General features: G+C 42.0%; 1 protein-coding gene across 1 annotated transcript; it reads right to left on the reverse strand.

The window, feature by feature from the left end:
* Nucleotides 1-5,122: 5,122 nt before the first annotated feature.
* RIDA (reactive intermediate imine deaminase A) lies at nucleotides 5,123-14,769 on the reverse strand. The gene is made up of 6 exons (XM_080909436.1): nucleotides 14,598-14,769; nucleotides 9,310-9,415; nucleotides 8,492-8,546; nucleotides 7,477-7,545; nucleotides 6,807-6,862; nucleotides 5,123-5,804 (listed from the first exon to the last, which is right to left on the reverse strand). Exons 1-6 carry the CDS (start codon nucleotides 14,660-14,662, stop codon nucleotides 5,748-5,750), a joined length of 408 nt encoding a protein of 135 aa, XP_080765562.1. The 5' UTR covers nucleotides 14,663-14,769; the 3' UTR covers nucleotides 5,123-5,747.
* Between the last annotated feature and the right edge of the window lie 67 nt (nucleotides 14,770-14,836).

Consider the following 14,836-nt stretch of genomic DNA (forward strand, 5'->3'; position numbering starts at 1 on the left):
TAATTACTTTCTCTCCTGAAATCTACCTACTACCACAAATCGCTGTGATTCGTGGCATACTAAACGCTAACGACAATCTCCGGGGAGTGCAAACTGGGGTATTGTTGCAAGGTTTGGAATTTTTCACAGTTCCAGAGTTCGAATTTTCCATGTGCCATTTTGAATTGGCTGGTGATTTTATACTTACAGGAGATGTTTCAGTTGGTGATTTATCTATCTATCTATCTATCTATCTATCTATCTATCTATCTATCTCCCTCTTTCCCTCCCTCTCTTTCCTATCTTTTCTTTCTTTCTTTCTTTCTTTCTTTCTTTCTTTCTTTCTTTCTTTTTCTTTCTTTCTTCCTTCCTTCTTTCCTTCCTTTCTTTCTTTCCTTCCTTCCTTCCTTCTTTCTTTCTCTCTTTTGTTTAACTTACTAATTAACTTACTAATTAAATTAAAGTAAAATAATTTTAAATTACTTGATGCTCAGTGCATTTCTGAGACAATAACAAATGGAACACAAGCAGCAAGGATTAAGACCTAGCTTTAGGAGTGTGGAGATAAGTCTAGCAGTTTCCCAAGTGTTCAGAAACAGCTCTGGGTGGGTGTGGTAGCTGCTTGTTAATCCTGCCAGAGGGCCGCCCAGGGATCCTCAGAGCTGGCCAGGGAGACTAATCTTAATGGCCAACCATGAGCTGGACTGAGAGATACTGCCTTAAAGAATAAGGTGAAGCATCGAGCCAGGAATGTGTCTGATATCAGCCATGTTCCTCTGCACACACATGTACACACATTCCTCCACACATATGAGAGCATGGGTACATGCACATGTGTGAGAAAAGGTAAAACAAAACCAGAAACCTCCAAAAAAAAAAAAACCCCAAACAAACAAACCCCAAACACCCTCGCTTAGCTTGATTGTTTGCACATAATCTTCCTGAGCCTGCTTTCTTTTAAGTGACTGAAAAAATAGCCTTAGATTTCAGATGTGAGAAAGAACTAAGGAGTCGAGATTTTAAAAACATTTATGTATTACAGGAGGTAATTTTTTTCCAGAGCTTTTCCAAAGCAGGCGACGGCTGCTGCTGCTGATTGTGTGTGAATTACAATATGGCAGTTAATTTGTTCCTTATTAAGTGATTTGTGCTTATGAATATCAAGGTACGTTTATGGACAAATTTACTATTTTGGGGATGCATAGTTTTAAGGTAACCACTTGGATGAACCAACTAGCATCTTCTGCTTTAGTGTCTACGTTAAAGTAAAAACCTCCTAAGGTGAGCTGAGACTAAGAGTAACACTGGAAAGAATGTATCATCTGCTGCCCCACTAAGAGTAGCACTGGAAAGAATGTATCATCTGCTGCCCTACTAAGAGTAACACTGGAAAGAATGTATCATCTGCTGCCCCACTAAGAGCAACACTGGAAAGAATGTATCATCTGCTGCCCTACTAAGAGTAACACTGGAAAGAATGTATCATCTGCTGCCCGGTGCCTCTGAGAGACCTAGAGCTGCCCGGTGAAGGCTCCTTCTACTGCAAAACAGAGGCTGGACTGCTCTCATCAAGAGCAAGCAGTTTTATGTAACCTTGAATCCAGGTATTTGGTGCCTTCAATAGACTGTTATGGATCCTCTACATATCTACTGAGTCAATGTATGAAAACCGAGAAACAATATATTGCAAATATAAATTTGTGTGACCTTACCCCAGTTCTATCTTGTAAATGGGAAAGTCCATTTTCCTGTCGAAATTGCTCAAGCGCAAATGCTTCAGAGCAGTTCCCCAGACAAGATGTTTAGGTCAGAAACTCATATTAGTAGAGGCTTTATACAGCGTGCATTTCAAGTTACATTTGTTTCTTCTAGTTTTTCTTCATTAGGAGATTCAATAAATAGAAAATGTCAGAGCAGGGGTGTGTGGTGGTATTTTGACATACCCATTCCAGAATCTATTCACACACACACACACACACACACACACACACACACACATACTCACTATAACATATTGTACTTAATAGTCGACAATTAAAAATAAAGTTAAATGTAAGGGCTTAGTATAAAACATCCATAATCATGCTTTTTTGTTTATTGTTTGAGACAGGGTCTCACATGTAACTCTGGCTTTCCTGGACTCAGGTCTCCAGTGATAGGACTAAAAATGTGTCCAGCTGTTAGAGACTATTTTAACAGCTGAATCTTCCTTTATAGCAAACTCTCAGAGGGACAGATTTGATTAACAGGCACAGGCTCTAAAGTCTGTTCTTCATTGGGTGGCCTATCTTTTTGTGTCTATGTGACAGGGTCTCACTGTGTAGTCTTGGCTAACCTTGAACTTACTACGTAGACCAGGCTGCCTTTTGAACTCACAGATATCCACCTGCCTCTGCCTTCCAAATGCTAGAATTATAGGTCTCTTCCACCATCCCCAGCTCAAAACGCCTTTGGTCCTTGAGATTTTGTTTTGAGACAGGGACTCCTGCAGGATGATCCTGAGTTCCTGGTCCTCCTGCCTCCTTTCCTGAGCGCTGAGATCACAGGTGTGGAAATACCATGGCAGGCTTATACAACAGCCATTCTAGAAAGAACACTCTCAAAAAGTATACTAAAGCTCAAATATAAAAGATTGACAGGTTGCCTACTAATGCTCTACTTTCTATTCCAAGTGCTTTCTTACCTTTAGAAATTCGTATGCAATTTTTTGTGTGTGCTTTCTATATTTTTACCTTTAATGTGGCTACTAGGATATTAGAAACCTTAAAAAAAAAAAAAACAAAGGATTTGCGTGTTTATTTTTAGATGTTGAGACAGGGTTTATCGGTGTAGCCCTGGCAGCCCTGGAACTCACTATGTAGACCAGCCTGGCCTAGAACACAAGACCACACCAAGAGCCCCCTGAATCTATATCAGCACTGCCCAGCAAGAAACGAGTTTGTTCTTTTAGATTAAAAAACAAATGTACAGGGGCTGAGAGATTGCTCAGTGGTTAGAGCACTGACTGCTCTCCCAGAGGTCCTGAGTTCAAATCCCAGCAACCACATGGTGGCTCCCAATCATCTTTAAGGAGATCGGATGCCCTCTTCTGTTGTCTGAAGACAGCTACAGTGCACTCATATATAATGAGTAAATAAACCTTAAAAAAAAAACCCACAAATGTATAGCCACTTTATAACCCAGTTTATGTCTGGAGGGAAGACACGAAGTCCTGACCCAGTTACAAACCACTCAGTTCCCACGGCTGCCACGTCTCATTGTACTTCCGGTTCTCTCATCCAGAGTTTGGTTTGGAAGTCACAACCTAAATGTAGGGAGTTGAGAGGGTGTCTGAGACCCTCACGCCAGTGGAGGACGAAAAGGCTGTCTGGTTCAATGGGAGCCTGACTCCAAGTCATTTATTTTAGGCATATCTACACACAGCATAATTTGGTGAAAGCTACTGGTGATAATTAACTCGATCCAGACATACAACAAAGCATATGTAAATTTCCTTGAGGAACAAAGTCAGCTAAGTACAGATCAGACAAGGCTTCATCAAAACTCTTTGTAAAGTCCATAAAGATACTGTTTTTTTTTTAGTCAGTGTTTGTACTGGCTGGTTTTGTGTCAACTTGACACAAGCTGGAGTTATCACAGAGAAAGGAGCCTCAGCTCTCTGTTCTCAATGCCTTGTTGGACAGAGCATAAGAGACTGAGAGCTCTTAGGAGGCTCTTGGTCTGTACAAGCCCTATCCCCAAGTCTATATAAGCAGTGACCACTGTGAGGCAGAGGAGCCTCTGCCCAGCTAAGCTGCCTGCAAGGTGTGTACGAAACCTCAGAGGTTAGCTTTGCGTGGTTCATTGCCCATGGTGGTGGTGGGGGGGCTCTTTGGCTATTCATACTCCTAGAGGTAACCCTGATACACTCACAGGTTCACTACGGTAGTCTTGGGTGGAATCATTTCTTTGGTATGTCGTTGGTGTCCTGTCTGGGGTAAAGAGACATCTGTCCACATCTTCTGCAAAAAAGTCAACCCAACAAAGACCACAGTAGCACTGATGTAAAATGTTAATTTTGAGAACACTGGTTTGTATAAGCAGTTAATCACCCAAAAATCTATCCACCCAAAAGAATAGTCTACTCTAGTCTTACAACTTTAAAAGTTTTTAAAATGTAGTGTTAAGAATTGACTGTATATAATGTATATAATGACTGTTCACTTATGTAAGTTGTCAAAACAAAGGCAGATAATTGAGTGTGTAAAAGGCTATCTGCAGTCTCTCAGAAAGCATCGGGCAGTACTCACATTTTTGGGGGGGGGCTAAGTGGGAAGGAATGTGACCCAGAAAGTTCCTTTGTAATTTATGTTATTCTTACTCTACCGTGAGAAATTATTCATGCAGCTGTTGTAAAACGTTGAAGGGCTTTAGGGCTCAGCACACAAGTGGTCTGGCTGTCCCAGTGGCTGAGGCAAGAGGACTGCTTGGGCCCCGGAGGAAGCCCAGGCTAGATAACACAGCAAGGTCTCTGTCTCAGGGTTTCACTGTTGTGGACAGACACCATGACCAAGGTGAGTCCAATAAGGACAACATTTAACTGGGGCTGGCTCACAGGTTCAGAGGTTCAGTCCGTTATCATCAAGGCAGGAGCATGGCAGGGTCCAGGCAGGCGTGGTGCAGGAGGAGCCGAGAGGTCTACATTTTGTTCCAAAGGCAGCTAGGAGAACACTGCCTTCCAGGCAGTTAGGAGGAAATATGTCCACAGTCAGAATCTAACTAAAGACTTTAAAGTGAAGATGGAGAGATGCTGTAGCAAAGAAAAATGCTGACCCGTTTCCCAGAGGACTTGGGTTCAATTGCTACCACCTCCATAGTGGCGCTCAACCTTCCATCTCCAGCCGAGGATGATCCGGTGCCCTCTTGTGGCCACAGCAGGCATTGCACAAAATGGACGTGTAGGAAAAGTACTCATCCACAAAAAGTAAGGCTTTCAAGTGTGAACATATGGTAAAACGCAATCTAATTACAACAGAGAAAGCTTAAAAGGCAGAAACAAACTTCAAGCAATGAAATAACTGGAGAGTCTTCTTTTTAATATTTTATTTATTTTATGTATAAGTGTTCTATCTTCATGTAAGCCTACATGCCAGAAGAGGGCATGGTTCTGAGCCATGATGAGGTTGCTAGGATTTGAACTCAGGACCTCTGGAAGATCAGTCAGTGATCTTAACCGCTGAGCCATCTCTCTAGCCCCTGATTTTACGATTTCTACTCACCCTTTACTGGGTAGTAGTTTTAATGTGTAATTAAACTGTTAAAAAGATAAGAGAACAAAATTACAAACCAAGGGAAAAATTATACATCTATTTTTTATTTCCATTGAAGCAATATTATCGTGTAAGATTTTGGTCCATTTCTCTTTCCTTCCTTATACTATTCAAGTTTGAATATTTTAATTTAGTTTCTTATATCTAACACGAAAACTAAGTATTTCAAATTAATATGGTTTAATTAGTCGTGTCCTTTACTATTTCTCATGAACCGCAGCTCATCTTTCTTGCTGTTCCTCATCTCAGAAGCTATGAGCCTCCTCTCTCACACCCATCAGAGCATCAGCCGCTGTATTAAAAACCTCCAGTTAGTGTCAAATCTCCACATATATGGTCATTTCCACGATAACTTCAACCAGCCCGGTCATGTTTACACTCCCCAGCATCATTGTAAAAACTAAAGTGTGAAAGACGTTCTGAAAGCTCCGGAATCAGCGTGAGCATGGTGACTTATAGTCATGCTGTGGTGAAGGGCCCCTGCACAGCGATTGCTTCGATCTCGATTCGACTTCCCTGTAAGGAAAACAGAAGTCACTGTCTCAATCCTTTAATGCGAGTCAACATTCAATAAAACACTCAACTAATGGCAGTGAGTATTTTCACCACTAATCTCTTCACAGGAAGCAAGGATGAGGAAGAGTTTACTAAGACCCACAATAGGTCAGGCTACCATGCTAGGCCCATTCATACATTACTTCACTTGCTTCTCACAGCAGCCCTGGTGGTGACAAGGTGCCATCCTCAGAAAGGCCGGAAAAGCGGTCCCACGTCACAAAGACTGGCAGTGGACAACCAAACCCACGTCTTCCGGTTCCAAGTTTAAAGCTCTTTCTAATACTCCAGTTTGACAACGACCCTTCCCAGGAAAAACAAACTAAAGCAAAAACATATGACACTCAGCAGGTGTCCAGTGTGGGCGGGAGGCATAGGAAAAGAGACCCCAGGGAGGGAACACCGGAACCAGGATGGAAGGCATTGCTCCAGCGAGTGATCTATATTTTTCACTGTATGAGAGCCACGTGAATTTGTTTTTATTAAGATAAATGGTGATACTATCCAAATTCTCTGACCAATACTCCAAAAACAGAGTACGGATTAGCAAGAGTGTTAGTTTCACACAGCTTCCTTCAGCCAGGACAAAAGCTGCCTAGAAGTCTCCACGGAATTCTACGCTGTGCTCCATTTTCAGAAGTCCTTACTGAAAGGCAGACACTGAGGCAGGCTGTAGGGAGACACACAGTAGGGCCCAGCAATCCACACTCCTCCAAGGAACTAACGCCCCAGCACACATTTCCTTCCCTATGTAACGTCAAAACACAACCGCTCTTAAGGCTTTTCTTATAACTTGTGTCCGACAGATCGTGTACTACTTTGTACGATCTCTTGGCTTTTTCCAGATCACAATAGTGATCAGGGTTATTGACTTTCAGACTCTGTATTTCTGAGAAACAGTTTCCTTTCAAAGTGACAGGTCTCACGCACCGTGTGTGCATTGGCACCGTATCAGGTACTTACTCTGGGCAAAGCGGCGACTTGGTAAGCGGCCCTGGCAGGAAGGCTACCCTGGAAATCTGAATGTAGTACAATGTCAGGTTCATGTCCATTGGGTTCCATTGGGTTTGGTATTTATTTATTTATTTATTTACTTATTTATTTATTATATATATAAGCACACTGTTGCTGTCTTCAGACAGACCAGAAGAGGGCATCAGATCCCATTACAGATGGTTGTGAGCCACCATGTGGTTGCTGGGATTTGAACTCAGGACCTCTGGAAGAGCAGACAGTGCTCTAACCAGTGACCTACCCCTCCTCAGAATCTTGTCCTCACTTTACATACTAAAAACTAGAATGGAAAGGTTCCTGTGATTCTGAGAGAGCCACAAGATGGTAGCCAGACCATAGCTTTAGAGAAGGCTTAAAAAGCCAAAGAAACAAATAATAAAGCTACGTTTTAGGGAAACCAGTATGTCAGGCTTATATATATTATATTTTTAAGAACAGCGATAGAAATACAGATGTTTGCCATGAGGACATACTACTATTATGTTTCTAACCAGATGAGGGGTTCTGTCAGGACAATATCATGTTAGCAGACACTTCTATCTACTTGACCACGATACATTTATATCAGCAGATTTATTTCTCTTTAAAAAGTAAGTGGGAATAAAGTCAAATCACTTACACGTTTTGTAGATCTCATTGACGGTACCAAAGTCATTGATGTCAGCCAATAAAACAGTTGTCTTCACCACTAGAAGAAAGACACACACATATATAACATTTTTTTTCCTTCCTTAGTTTTAGCCATTTCAACAGACTCAAAACATGCCTTTAATTTCAGCACTCAGGATGCGGAGGCAGGTGGAGCTCTATGAGTCAGGGGCCAGCCAGAGTGAGTTCCAGGACATCCAAAGCTACTCAGAGAAACCCTATCTCAAAAACCCCAAAACACCGAGACAAAGCATCACCCCCACTCCCAAAACAAACGAAACCCAAAATTCCAGTGTATGATTTTTTTATGAGTATCTTGATGAAAACAAGACTAAAGACATGAAATGGTATTGTCTTTTAGAGCATTAAAAACACAACATTTGGGGCTGGAGAGATGGTTCACTGGTTAGAGCACTGACTGCTCTTCCAGAGGTCCTGAGTTCAAATCCCAGCAACCACATGGTGGCTCACAACCATCTGTAATGGGATCTGATGCCCTCTTCTGGTGTGTCTGAACACAGCCACAGTGTACTTATACATAAAGTAAACAAACAGATCTTAAGAAAAAAAAAAACAACACAACCTTTAGGGCTAGAGATGTTTCAGTGGTTAAGAGCACAGACTGCTCTTCTAGAGGTTCTGAATTCAATTCTCAGCAACCACACGGTGGCTCACAACCATCTATAACAAGATTTGGTGCCCTCTTCTGGTGTGCAGGAGGAATACGTGCGGGCAGAATACTATCTACATAATAAAAACAAACAACCCCATAACCTTTAGTGAGAAAGACATGGATACCCAGATTGTTGGACATTGTATTTCTTCCACGAAGACCAAGGAAGTGCCAAACACAATAACAGTGTTGGGGGTGTAGCTCAACAGCAGAACTGGCATGCCTGAGGCCTTGAGTTGGAACCTGAGTGCTACAAACATCACAAGACAACAAAACCCTTCAAGGAACAGGGAAGAAAGACCCAGTTGCTCACCATTAGTAAAGTCACAGCCTGCAGCTTTCAGAATCTCACCCAGGTTCTTAAGAGCCTGCGAGTCAAGACAAGAAAGGTTATTGATGATGCCGTGTGATCACTTTAACTGATGTTTCCACACACGCCACTTTTGTACTGGCCTTCCACTAGTGACGGGATCTCTCTAAATTGTAGTGAAAGGCTTTTTATTTTGTAGGAATCTGGGGCAGATATGGTGTTCCACTGGGGAGGCTAAGGAAAGAGCCCAAGTTCACCTATAACTGCACAGTGAGTTCAAAGCCACCTAGGCTACACTAGACCCTGTCTCAAAGATTAAAACCCCCAACCCCAATCCAAAATAAAACCTCAAATAATCAAATCGTCAGAAACGAGTTACATATATACATCCTTTGGATAGAGGAGGAGGTCAATGGCCCGGAAAACAAACTTCCCAACCCACATGGACACATCAGCATTTGATTTTAATAACCCAGGTAATACGGTGGTTTTCTCTGTTGTTAAGTCATAAAGGGGCTGCAGCCACGGCCCCTGGTTAAGAACACTTGTCGCTCTTGCAGAGGACACAGCTAGACTCCCAGCACCCACGTGGTGGTTTATGACCATGTGTAAACCCAGTTCCAGGGAACCCAACAGGCAAACATGTGCTAAACATACACGCATGCAGGTGAAATATTGTCTTTAAAAAAGTCTTAAATAGAGCAGTGAGTAGCTGAAAACATGTTTATCTGCTGATCGCTACTCAGGGTCATAGACTGTCTGCACCGCTCAATATTACGAAGTCATGGAAACTGGAGCCTCTCCTGTGGAGAACGACTTACTTGTTTAGCTTCTTCTACAACACCTCCTGGCACAAGCTGTCCACTGGAAGGATCCAAGCCTACCTGTCCAGAAACGTAAATGGTCCTGTCCACTAGCACAGCTTGGCTGAAATAAACAAAAGCCAAGATATATACACATACATATATATTTATACATACATACATACATACATACATACATACATACATACATATATAAAAAAGATAACATAAAAGCCAATGCTAAAATAGCAATTTAATAAGATACAAAAAGTATAAGTTGTAAAATAAAAGAAACTGATGAATCTGACTTTTAATAAGTTTAAAATTTTGTTTATTGATAAGACATCTTTAAGAATGTAAAACAGTCACAACATATATCTAACAAAGGACTTGCACCCAGAACATAGAATAACTAGTAACTAAATATATTAAGATACACAACCAATAAAACACAGGTAGTTGGTTTCGTTAGCTACTTAGTCAGACGAACAATTAAGGGGCACAGGAAAGATGCTTTATTAGTCATTAGAGATACCCAAACCATAACATGCCACTGGTGTCAGAGCATTACATTGCCGGTAACACGTCAAACCAGTGAGCATAAAGCAGTGGGAAATGTAGAATGATTGAGCCCTTCATGCATGGTCCATTTCAACACACACACACACACACACACACACACACACACACACACACACACACTCAACACATTACCCAGTGTGATGGTTTGTTTATGCTCAGCCCATGGAGTGGCACTGTTAGGAGGTGTGACCTTGTTGGAGTAGGCGTGTTACTGTGGGTGTGGGCTTTAATACCTCAGTCCTAGCTGCCTGGAAGTGAGTATTCTGTTAGCAGCCTTCAGATGAAGATGTAGAACTCTCAGCTCCTCCTGCACCATGCCTGCATGGATGCTGCCACGCTGTTCCGCCCTGATGATACTAGACTGAACCTCTGACCTCTGAACCTGTAAGCCAGCCCCAACTGAACGCTGTCCTTATAAGAGTTGCTTTGGTCACGGCCACTCTTCACGTAGTCTCTTCACAGCAATAAAACCCTAAGACACCCAGTATTATTCAGTCCCTTAGGCAAATATGTAAGTGAGGATTAAAACATCCCCAAAACTTTGCGTGAATGCTTGGAAACAATGATGGGAGAAAGCTTTTAATCCTTGTTCTTTAACAGAGACAGAATACTGTATTATATAGATATACTTCAGTTATCATTAAAACCAACCTCCCGCCCCCCGAATCTCCACCTCTCTGTCTGCCTCTCTCCACTATAATCCAAGGGTCTCCTTAAAATGGCTTTTTTGAGACAGGGTTTCTCTGTGCAGCCCTGGCTGTCCCAGAATCCTCCTTGGTATAATGATGCAAACCTATAACTCCAGTACTCAGGAGGCCAATGTGGGGCCAGCCTGGGATGTGTAGTGAATTCTGAGCTGTCTGGGACCACAATGAGATTGCATGAAAACAAAACAAAACCAGACAAACAAACAAACAAAACCACTAAGAGAAAACACCTATGTGAAAGCAAACCAAGCCCAAAATGAGGGGTGGTAGAACTTAAGTTTCAAGTCCTGATCCGAGCTACATTATGGCCCTGCTAATAAAACAGAAAGCCACTGAATAGCGCTGGTGTTGGAACCCCTCCTGGTCTGTCCTCAGGATCCTAAAAATGTGCTGAGTTGTGCTTAGCTAATCAGTAACAACACTCCATTCATCCCAAAGCCGAGGACTACAAAAACCCAGCACATTAGCATTCTCTCAAGAGAAGCTAGAATTTCAAAAAGTGTACTCATCACAAACTTCATACAGTGAAGACTTTAATTCCAAATGGTTCCCACATGCGCATTCAGAGGTCAGAAATGCCTTGTTCAATCCCTCTCTACCTTATATATTATATCGATTTGACTAGTCTATCTAGTCAGCCTGCCCTGGGGAGTTTTTGCCTCTGCCACATACTGTTTATGTAGTTGCTTAGTAGGGATCAGACTCAGGTCTCCATGGAGAACAGATCTAGACAGGATGAGGGACTAATTCTACAAGAGGCTCTAACAGTGTTGACTGATGGTTCCGTTTAACCTGAGAGGAGCTTACACATTAGCTCAGTAGTTATCTGAAGACACATTTTCGTTACCAGGCTTTGGGACAAAGTGTCTCTTTTGCAACGGATGCCTTTTGTTCTGAAGCAAAGATGTTACAACTATCAGCAATAGTTGAAAGGGCAGAATTAGGGTCGAGGAAAAAATTATTATTATTATTATTATTATTGTTATTATTATTATTTTGGTTTTTCAAGATACAGTTTTACTGTGTAACAGGCCTCGCTGTCCTAGAACTCACTCTGTAGACCAGGCTAGCCTTAACTCACAGATATCTACCTGCTTCCAGAGTGCTGGGATTAGAGGCATGCACCACTGCTTCCTGGCACTTATTTTAAATTACATAACAATATTTCACTCTGCTTCACATGTCTATCAGAAGTGTTTTCTTAAAAGGGATTTGTTGGACTGGTGACTCCCTTCCTTACGTAAGGTTAAGAACCAGTGTTACTGTTTGTGTCCATTTAGAAGATAAAGAAGCAAACTAGGAGACAAAGTCTCTCTGCAAAGTCACACCATTAAAAAGAAGCCAAGTAAATTTAAATCCAAAGTCCACTTCTCTCCTGACACAGTCCAACACTTAATGTCAACTTTTGAATTTTTTTCCCCAGAAAGTCACCCCCAGACAGGGAATCGTAGCTTCATTTTTTTTAGCTTTCTTTTAATCCTTCTAAGATGGGGAAATCAAAGAGATTATTCAGACTGGGCCCTGGGGTCTATTACACTTTCAAATTGTATTACACTTCTTAGTGGCAAATTATTCAGCTTAGGATATATCAGCTCTCACATCTGAAAAACGGAGTCGGAGCTGGGTGGCGGTGGTGGCCACACAGCATGGTCTTTAACTGAGCTACATCCAGCCTCAGCCAGAAAGACATTGAAATGGTCACATTATTTATGTGCACACACCTATGTGCACCACCTGTGTACGTAGCCTTGGAGGCCAGAAGAGTCTCTGGATCCTCTGAAGCTGCAGTTGCAGATGGTAGTGGACGGACTGATGTGGGTGCTGGGAACCAAACTCGGTTCCCTGGAAGAGCAGAAAGTCATCTCTCCAGCCCCAGTCAGAAACATTTTAACAAAGAGAGTAGGACCAAGGTTTTGAGTCAACTGCAATGTATGCATAGAATTTTGGAACTGACTAATACTTTTTATTTGAGTTTTTTAAGGTTTATTTATTTATTATATATTAATACATTGCAGCTGTCTTCAGACACACCAGAAGAGGGTATCAAATTTCATTACTGATGGTTGTGAGCCACCATGTGGTGGCTGGGATTTGAACTCAAGGACCTCTGGAAGAGCAGTCAGTGCTCTTAACCACTGAGCCATCTCTTCTGCCTCTAGTTTTTTTTTTTTTTTTTTTAATAGTTACTTTCTATTGTACTGTTTTCTATTTAGAGTATTTTGATAAAGTTTATTTTAAAATTAACTTAAGTGAAAGTAGGTCATTTCAAAGAAAATGTTATAAAACACCAGGTACACAGTTTGGGAGAAAATAGTTCAGTTGGAAAAACTCTCTCTCCCAAACCCCTACGTTCAGTATTCTTTCACCTCTGAACCTCTGAGCCTTCACTTAAGCTGTCTCCTCAGGTAGGAATGTTAGTCCGTAACTAATTAACTTTGATGCGTTTAACCCGACTCCCTTTTACAGGAGCTTCTCCAAAACTTTCTCTGCTCCAAGTCGAAGTCAGCTTTCCTCCCTTTCATTCGGTCTCTCACTCCACGAAATTCCCTTTCCAATCTCATTACCATAATGATTGCTTTACCACACAGGACTGTTATTTCTCTTGATATGAAGGGAGCTAGGGTTGGAGTTCAAGCCAAGATGGCACTTGTTGACTGTATTTCCTAGAGAAGGTTGACCTTGAGCTTGTCCTTTTGAAAAATGGAGAGACAACTGAAAAGTGGTTGTCATAGTACCTGTCACGTTACATCTGCTAAACTAATGCTTCTTTTTCTTATATAGGTGAAGACCTATATATAACCATGGCGGATTACTTACACATTTTTTTTTGTATCAGTTAAATACTGGGCATGCACACATATCTTCTACAGTACTGATGTTGAGGCTGTATAAAATCTTCAGTTTTGATTGACAGCAAAGAGACACTATGTCCGAAACTATTTTTTCAAAGGCTCTAGATACATTTTAGTGAAGGCTTAGGAACTAGAGAGGAGAAAGTCAGATAAGACACTATCCACCGATTTTTAAAGCTGAGGCATTTTGAAGAATAAGGGTTTAAACTAGGTGTTGTTGGTCCTCATGATCAAGAAGGAGAACAGCAGGCTCTAGGTTAGTCTGAGCTACAAAGCGAGACCCTGTCCTTCCACAGAAGGAAGTGAAAAGAAAGTACCATTTCTATTTAAAAGAACTTCTGGTAAGTGGAGATAAACGCCAAAGGGCAGGGTTTTGTCCAGTACATATATGGTCAGCTCTAATATATAGGGTAATCTCAGATCACCTTTGGTGTTACTAGCATTTGGTAGTAGTGGTAAATAGAGATGGATAAACCATTCATAAAAGTTATAGCATTCCTACGTGTTGTAGAAACCAGGGACTTGGATAGACATACAGGTATTTGCTGAGTATCGTTGCCCAAATGAAACAAGCAAATCTTGTAAATTAAAAAAGGGTTAGATCGAATTTCATGAGAGGGAAAGCCTGACACAGAGGACCAAACATCGTATTATACTTTTTATATTAAACGTCTTTAACGGATAAACCCGATGGCGATGGAGAGTAAATAAATGGTTGGTTGTAAGGAGCTGGGGGAAGAGGCTATGGTAATGGCGTAAACCTTATTCAGGGTAAATGTTTGAGAGTAGAAAGCGACGATGGCTACACACGTTTTGGGCACAGTAAACGCCACTGAACTGAACTCACTAACGCAATGAGAATTCTATGGGTTGTTTAAAAACCAGAAGCCACCAAGACGAAAGAAAGGCCAACCACACTTTTAACCAGAGAATTCGTGTGGCAAGCTCGCCTTCGGGGCCGGGAAGCTCCAGATGGGGGCAGATCCCAGGAGTGCAAGCTTCTGGTCACACCAGGGCTCCCCCATTCCCTGAGAGATTTGGACGCACTGTCCTGTTTCTGAACTCAGTTTCTTCGCGCGTGGTTCTGAGACGCTCTTCTGCTCGGACTCCAAACTCGCAGCCCCGCACCCACCTGGTCCTTCACTGCTACTGTAAGAAACTTTACCTGTAGGCACCAATGGCGGCCGGGGCTTTTGTGGTGCTGATCACCTTTCTGATTATGGACGACATGCTAATCCTTCCTTCCTGAAGACCCTCCAGAAGAAGAAACGATGGTAACTACATCCACTCTTTTCCCAAACTGACTAGACAGCCCGAGGTAAAAGGGTTTTGGTTCAGGGACCGCCCCTGGTGAACTCGCAGGGCCCGATGGGAATTGTAGTTCATACGCGACTCTGGGACACG

The sequence above is a fragment of the Micromys minutus genome (assembly GCF_963924665.1).
Source record: "Micromys minutus genome assembly, chromosome: 33".
Taxonomy (NCBI): domain Eukaryota; kingdom Metazoa; phylum Chordata; class Mammalia; order Rodentia; family Muridae; genus Micromys; species Micromys minutus.

What these genes read in the sequence shown, in the direction of transcription:
- RIDA (XM_080909436.1), bottom strand. Translation starts at nt 14,662, where the DNA reads ATGTCGTCCATAATCAGAAAGGTGATCAGCACCACAAAAGCCCCGGCC. An exon ending in CAATGAGATCTACAAAACGT is followed by an intron (nt 6,863 to 7,476) that starts GTAAGTGATTTG and finishes TACTACATTCAG; the next exon opens with ATTTCCAGGGTAGCCTTCCT. An exon ending in AAGTCGCCGCTTTGCCCAGA is followed by an intron (nt 5,805 to 6,806) that starts GTAAGTACCTGA and finishes TTTTCCTTACAG; the next exon opens with GGAAGTCGAATCGAGATCGA.